This window comes from Notolepis coatsorum (genome assembly GCF_963971535.1).
Source record: "Notolepis coatsorum genome assembly, chromosome: 2".
In the NCBI taxonomy this organism is placed as follows: domain Eukaryota; kingdom Metazoa; phylum Chordata; class Actinopteri; order Aulopiformes; family Paralepididae; genus Notolepis; species Notolepis coatsorum.
The window spans coordinates 212,223,418-212,231,575 of NC_140166.1; the positions used below are offsets into that span (position 1 = coordinate 212,223,418).

Below are 8,158 nucleotides of genomic sequence, written 5' to 3' on the forward strand. Positions count from 1 at the left end.
GAGAGAAAGAGAGACAGGGAGACAGAGAGAGAGAGAGAGGAGAGAGAAAGAGAGACAGGGAGACAGAGAGAGAGAGGAGAGAGAAAAGATAGACAAAGAGAGAGGTAAGGAGAGAGAAAGAGAGACAGTGAGACAGAGAGAGGTAGAGGAGGAGAGAGAAAGAGAGACAGGGAGACAGAGAGAGAGGTGGAGGAGGAGAGAGAAAGAGAGACAGGGGAGACAGAGAGAGAGGTGGAGGAGGAGAGAGAAATAGAGACAGGGATACAGAGAGAGAGGTGGAGGAGGAGAGAGACAGAGAGACAGAGAGAGAGGTGGAGGAGGAGAGAGAAAGAGAGACAGAGAGACAGAGAGAGAGGTGGAGGAGGAGAGAGAAAGAGAGACAGAGAGACAGAGAGAGAGGTAGAGGAGGAGAGGGAAAGGGATACAAGGAAACAGAGAGAGGTAGAGGAGGAGAGAAAAAGAGAGACAGGGAGACAGAGAGAGGTGGAGGAGGAGAGAGAAAGGGAGACAGGGAGACAGAGAGAGATAGAGGGGAGAGTTGATCATTTGATAGATCAATCAAATCTGAGGCATGATGATGAGGACTTCTGTTATTCACTGAGTGAGTGAGTAAATGGTGCTTTAAATCCCCCCCCTCACCTTTTACCAGGGGTGTAAAAAGTACCCAGAAATTATACTTAAGTGAAAGTATGGGTACCGTCTCAAAATCTGACTCAAGTAAAAGTCAGAGTATCTGGCTAAAAACACACTTGAGTAAAAGTCAAAAAGTCCTACTTTTAAATGTACTTAAGTACTAAAAAGTAAAAGTACATTTTTTTAAAGGGATATACCAGGGGTCTCAAACTCATTCCATCGTGGGCCAAGTTTTCATTTTAACTATACATTGCACCAGGTGAGTTAGTTGAAGAGGTGAACCAATTAGTGAAATCATCAGCTGGTGTTTAGGCAAGGCTGGAATGAAACCAAGCAGACACTCTGCCCACAATGGAATGTGTTCTGCGATATACAATGAAGGTAAACTAACATGGACGGCATTCACATCACAGCATGAATAATATCACAATATTAAAAACAGAATGGTGTATCCTGAATAATATCACAATATTAAAGACAGAATACTGGAGTACCCTGAATAATATCACAATATTAAAGACAGAATGCTGGAGTAGCATCACGATGGTTCCAACCGGAAAAAATGTGCCGAAAGGTCTGGATTATTACATATCTCGATGTGATTTATCAAGAAATATCTACAGCAAGAATTTTGGGTCTCAATGAATCCAAAATGACAATGTGGTTAGAAGTGGTGGAGAAAATAAAAGCTAGCATATAATGGTAGTGTCTGGTTAGGAGTGAGGGATAATGGATGGATTATCCAATGGGGGGTCCGGGAGGGGGGGGGGGTACGAGCTAGAGCATATGTGTGTAGGGTATTAGATAGCAGGTATTGGGGTTATATCCTGTATAAGACATTTAACTATATGGTTGCACAAGGACCAATCAGCATGGGTATGGGCGGGTTCATTTTCCATTGATGGGGATTTGATTGGCTGTTTACCTGCGGTCGCAGGATTAATAAAGTTAACATTAGTTCGGCCAGATAAACAATTAAAATGGTTGGACCTGTGAGATTTGTACTTTGTACTTTGTAGGTCTGCATTTTAAATGTAAGGAGTAAAAAGTATGTTTTTTTTTCTCTGAAATGTAATGGAGTAAAAGTACAAAGTATACAAACCTAATAATACTCAAGTAAAGTACAAATCCCCCAAAACAGTACTTAAGTATTGTAACGAAGTACAATTACTCAAGTACTTTACACCCCTGCCTTTTACCCATTCACTCACACATTCACACACCGACGGCAGAGGCAACAATGCAAGGTGCCAAGGGGGCTAGGGGGTTAAGTGTGAGTGAGTGAGTGAGTGAGTGAGTGAGTGAGTGAGTGAGTGTGAGTGAGTGAGTGAGTGATGTGAGTGAGTGAGTGAGTGAGTGAGTGAGTGAGTGAGTGAGTGAGTGAGTGAGTGAGTGAGTGAGTGAGTGAGTGAGTGAGTGAGTGAGTGAGTGAGTGAGGGAGTGAGTGAGTGAGTGAGTGAGTGAGTGAGTGAGTGAGTGAGTGAGTGAGTGAGTGAGTGAGTGAGTGAGTGAGTGCAGTGAGTGAGTGAGTGAGTGAGTGAGTGAGTGAGTGAGTGAGTGAAGTGAGTGAGTGAGTGAGTGAGGTAGGGCTGTCAAGATGGGGTTCATTGGGTTCTGAACTCTGACATCATGTCATGCAATTGTTGTGGAATTATTGTCAGGTTCTCTCAGCTGAAGGAATAGACCTCCATTTCGTTTGCAGTCTACGCTAACTCCCTCGTCGCCAGGAGTCAAGAAAGAGACAGCCCTGTTTTTCTTCACAATCAAATATAAATGTTCACAATTGAATTTATGTTTCTTTTTACAATTCGATTATCAATTAAACTATAGAATATTCGTCGACAGCCCGAGTAAGTGTGTGTGTGTGTGGTGTGTGTGTGTGTGTGTGTGTGTGTGTGTGTGTGTGTGTGTGTGTGTGTGTGTGTGTGTGTGTGTGTGTGTGTGTGTATGTATGTATGTGGACTCCGTACTGTACGTACACATCTGTGAACTTTGCACATGTGTGTGTATGCAGTCCATGTACGTGCACGTGTGCTCTGGGCCTCTGTGTAGTATGTGTGTGTACGTGCACGTGTGCTCTGGGCCTCTGTGTAGTATGTGTGTGTGTCTGTGCACGTGTGCCCGGGGGCCTCTGTGTAGTGTGTGTGTGTGTGTGTGTCCTACCTTGAAGGCCATGAACTTGTGGTAGGGTTTGGGAGCCCAGGCATAAATCTCCACAGAGTTCTTCAGAGCGATCACCAGGAACTTGATCCTCTCGTATTTCACTGAAAGAGTTAAAAAAAAAAAAAAAAAAAGAGTTAACCCTTTCACTGCCACACGACAGCCGGTTTAACCCTTTGACACTGTGACAATACAGAAGGTTAGCCCTTTACTATCACACACAACCAATGATGGAGCATCGCGTCGGTTGTGTGATAGTAAAGGGTTAACCTTCTGTCGTGTGGCAGTGGAAGGGTTAAGAGACGACCGGCTGGAGGTATCTCCACGCCGCCAGGCTGTGTGTGTGTGTGTGATGCTCCTCCTAGCTCGCCAACTAAAGGGCCGTAGTGGAGGACATTGGCCACGTAGTAGGCTGACAGCAGACCAGGGACATGACTCCTGGGACATTTCCCCAATCGGCCTGATGGAGGCGCTATAATTAAAGGTTCAAAGCTTTCAAAGGTCATAACTCCTATGCCGTTAGTCAGATTTAGACTACACTTGGTAAAGACATCCATCTACCCACACTCTACAAATGTGCCTCAACAAACAAATGTTCTCCTCCTAAACACAAGTTCTGACTGCTACCACATTTTCTGTGGATCATTACTGGAACAGGATGATCAAAATTCGTATATGGTTTGTTGATATAAAATGGTAAATGGTGCATTTATATAGCAGCTTTTATCCAAAGCGCTTTACAATTTTGTTCCTCGCCCATTCACTCACACATTCACATACCGACGGCGGAGGCGACCATGCAAGGTGCCAACCTGCACATCGGGAGCAGTTAGGGGTTAAGTGTCTTGCTCAAGGACACTTCGACACGCTGCCTGGAAGGAGCGGGAATCGGACCGGGAACCTTCCGATTACCAGACCACCGCTCTACCTCCTGAGCCACTGTCGGCCTAATGGCGTGTTGAAGATGAATGAATGAATGAATGAATGAATGAATGAATGAAAACTTTATTAACAGATTGCAGAATGGGTACAGTGCAGTACAGCTCAATACATACAATTGTTACGGGGATGCAGACCAGAGAAAGACTTTCGTCTTGTTTACACCAGGGTCCCCCATTTCCAATTCATCGTAACATATATGACATACATGACATACAGATAGACAGTACTGCTACATCTATACATTTATGACATACCAGATTTGCAATTACAGTACTGTATTTGTGATACAAAAAGAGTCCAGAAAGAAAAGAGTATATACATTAGGCGTAGAAACTGTACATTGGATTGGGTAGGTGGGGGTGGGACTGTACATTGGAGGTGGTTGGGGGGGGGGGGGGGGGGGGGTAGGAGTGGGGGGGGGGGGGGGGGGGGGGGGGGGGGGGGTTGGGTAGGAGGGGTGGGTGGGGACTGTACATTGGAGGTGGTTGGGTGGGTGGGTGGGGGGGGTGGGTAGGAGGGGGTGGGGGACACTGTACAACTGTACAAACAACACTGTACATTGGATTATTGACAAGACCATACTTGGTAATTTACTGTACATTGGCGGGGGTTGTGTTCGGACATTTACAGGGGCCAGTTTCGAGTTGCAGTCTCCCTTAGGTGTTTTTTGAGAGTGTTTTTGAAAGTGGGTAGTGATTCACATTCCTTTACAGCTTTGGGTAGGGCGTTCCCACATTGATGTGGCATAATTGCGAAACGTGTTTAGTCCCTTGTTTGAGCCGAATCTGGGTTTAACATGATTTGTGGAGCTCCCTCTGGTGTTGTGATCGTGGTATTCACTGACCTTTGGGAAGTATTTAGTCATGTACATGGGTACCTTGGTCGTGTAGTGTATCTTGTAGACCAGGCCCATTGCAAGTTGCTGTACTCTGTCGTCTACTCTAAGCCATCCTAGGTTGTCAAAGTGGGCAGGGGTGAGGTGGGTTCTAGGAGTAAGGTCAAGCAGTAGTCTGACCAGTTTGTTTTGAGATGTTGTAATTTTGTTTTTAGCGCCTTTGAGGTGCTTTGGTACCATGAGGTGCAAGCATAGTCGTAGTACCCTTGAATGAGTGCTCCTGCTAGAGTCTTCAGGGTATTCTTGTTTATCAGTGAGGAGATCCGGTACAAGAAACGAGTTCGTTGGTTGACTTTTTTTTATTACATTGGATGCCATTTTGTCACAGGAAAGATTTGCCTCTAGGATGGAACCCAGGTAGGTAATATCTTCTTTCCTTGTGACAATATTGTCACCCACTGTAACTGAGAAGCCGTCGGTCTTGCTGAGTTTGTTATTTGAACCGAAGAGAATGGACTCTGTTTTGCCCATGTGTAATGATAGTTTGTTATCAGCGAGCCATATGCAGATTTTGCTTAGTTCTGAGCTGAGGGTTTTTTCAACCTGTAATTTGTTCTTGTCAGAGACCAGCAGGGCTGAGTCGTCCGCAAACAGGAACAAGTTGCAGTCACAAGCTGACGACATGATATTGACCAATACACTTCAAAAGGGCGTGGCTCAGCACATAAATAGACCAAAGTCGACAACCGATATCTTCAGTACCTGAAACAAACCCTGAATACTTCAAAACAACCACTAGGGGGATGAAAATCCCTACATAACACAAATGATAAAATAAAAGGGGTTCGAGCCCAGCTCTCGGCGTTGCTACCGGCTGGCCGGTCGTTCATACTAACACAATTGGCAAGTGTTAGAGGGTGGGAAAGCCGGTGGGTGGGGATTGGACGTTGTGGACAGCGACTCCTACAGGTCGGTTGGGTGACGCCGGTGCGGCGGAAGCAGGAAGTAGCGGGGGCAGCGTGAGCCTCCCACGCGTTACTCCTCGCCACTGAGAGTTCGAGCTGCTGCGGTGAAAAGATGCGACAGGCTGCCTCCTCGTGTACCGGAGGGGACACGTGATGCAAGGCTTCTGTCCTCACTACAGCCGACCTGTGGGAGGCATAGTCTAGCAACGTTCAAGACAGGGGAGGGAAGAATTGGGTAATACGAAATTGGGATGGGAGAAAATAGAAAATGGGGAGAAAAAGTGGATCAAAAAGGAAAAAAAGTTACTGGTTGTTACTGACATGGTTTAGGCTGCGATATGTAGGAACAAGACAATAACTACAATGAAGGAGGACCATTGTATTGCTTTTAGACAACGTCTCTACTGTCATCTCAGACGGTAAACAATCTTTTCATCTTTTCTTTTCATCTTTAATCTCCCGGTTCTCCGCCATGCCGTCAACATCCTCATTAACTCCCTTCTAACATCCGTCAGACGTTGCGAGAGACGGTTCCTTCTCGACCTGTCAATGTTTATCCCAATGTTTTCGCTCGCGGTGCAATTATTGAAAGATGAATCAGCGGCGGTGGTGGAGCGCGTCTGAAAAGCCTGAGTTGACTTGTCGCTACTCTGTGGTGGAGAACGTGTTTGCGGTAAAAAATTCACATTGAATCTAGTGAATTAAATGTAAACAAGGTGGGGTGATCCCATTCGTATGGGGGGGGGGGGGGGGGGCGCGACAGTGGCCCAGAAGGTAGAGCGGTCATCCGGTAATCGTGAAGGTTCCTGGTTCGATTCCAGCTCCTCCTTCAGCAAGACACTTAACCTGACCCTGACGCGTCTAAAGGCAACCGGTTCATGCTTCCGCGTTCGCGTTTTGCGCTCTGATTGGCCACTGCTGTTTCTGGTCGCACCAATCGTGTGACAGCAAGTTCTTTCGCCGGTTAAGCTTAGGCACTCTTTCGAAGTTGGTTAAGGTTAGAGTTTGTCTTAGAGCAGGGCGATAGAACGCCAGCCCTGATTCCAAACTCTAACCTTAACCAACTTCGAAAGAGTCGCCTAAGCTTAACCAGTGATAACTAGGCGTTAGGTAGTTTGCTGCTGGTCGAGGCGGAAATGGGCGCGTCACGCGATTGGGCGCACATGTCACATGACCAGAAACGTCAGTGGCCAATCAGATTCGCAAAACGCATGAACCGGTTGCCTTTCGAATAGACGCAACCCTGACTGGCACCTTGCATGGTCGCCTCCGCGGTGTGTGAATGTCTGTAGTGAATGGGGTGAACGTGAGGCAATGGATTAAAGAGCTGAATAAATGCTGTTAGTTTACCATTCAAACTGTATTGTGGTTATAAGTGCAGCAGAGCAGCCCTGCCTGAAGCCTAGTACGCCTAATATCCCTCTTGGCCGGGGGGGGGGGGGGGGGGGGGGGGTAATGTTACACACACACACACACACACACACACACACACACACAGACACACAGACACACAGACACACACACACACACACACACACACACACACACACACACACACACACACACACACACACACACACACACACACACACACACACACACACACACACACACACACACACACTGTATATCCTGGTAGAGAAACGCACAGCCCTTACCGACTTTATAATGCACACATCCCTCTAGTTCCCCCCACTGTGATCCAGCCCTGCTTCTTCTCTACTTCCGGGTCATTGTGTAATATCCTGTTCCTTAGCCACGACAAGTAGTACACACGTAATTTGTTTTTCTTCCCTGCAGGAGGAGCGAGAGAGAGAGAGAGAGAGAGAGAGAGAGAGAGAGAGAGAGAGAGAGAGAGAGAGAGAGAGAGAGAGAGATGGAAAAAAGGAGTAGATATAAAAGAGAGAAGGATTTGGGATCATTTGATGGTTTGAAAGCCAATCCTTGTTCTGTTCTGTTCCGTCACAATGTAACACTGTGTGTCTCGTACCAGATATGGTGACCAGGACGTTCAGCCCCTCCAGGACGTCCATCTGCAGGAAGCGTCTCCTGGTGATCAGGTTGTACACCTTCCCCTGACCGCTCCTGTCCAGCAGCATCAGGCCATTCTCTGTTCCCACCAGCAGGTTCACCCCTACACACACACACACACACACACACGCACACACACACACACACACACGCACACACGCACACACACACACACACAGAGAAACACACAGAGGGAGAGAGAGCGAGAGGGAGAGAGAGAGAGAGAGAAACACACACACACACACACAGAGAGAGAGAGAGAGAGAGAGAGAAACACACACACACACACACACACACACACACAGAGAGAGAGAGAGAGAGAGAGAGAGAGAGAGAGAGAGAGAGAGAGAGAGAGAGAGAGAGAGAGAGAAACACACACACACACACACACAGAGAGAGAGAGAGAGAGAGAGAGAGAGAGAGAGAGAGAGAGAGAGAGAGACACACACACAGAGAGAGAAACACACACACACACACACACACACACACACAGAGAGAGAGAGGCACACACACACACACAGAGACACACACACAGAGAGAGACACACACACACACACAGAGAGAGAAACACACACACACACACAGAGACACA

The 8,158-nt window shown here is 46.9% G+C and overlaps 1 protein-coding gene across 1 annotated transcript in view; it reads right to left on the reverse strand.

Moving 5' to 3' along the window:
• Nucleotides 1-8,158, reverse strand: part of LOC311223729 (traf2 and NCK-interacting protein kinase-like) — a gene marked incomplete at its 5' end in the record, with an annotated part of 29,155 nt that overhangs the window by 19,767 nt on the left and 1,230 nt on the right. The window contains 4 exon segments of the mRNA XM_084308501.1: nucleotides 2,797-2,897; nucleotides 7,194-7,227; nucleotides 7,229-7,329; nucleotides 7,526-7,669. Coding sequence (XP_084164627.1) covers nucleotides 2,797-2,897; nucleotides 7,194-7,227; nucleotides 7,229-7,329; nucleotides 7,526-7,669 — 380 coding nt within the window.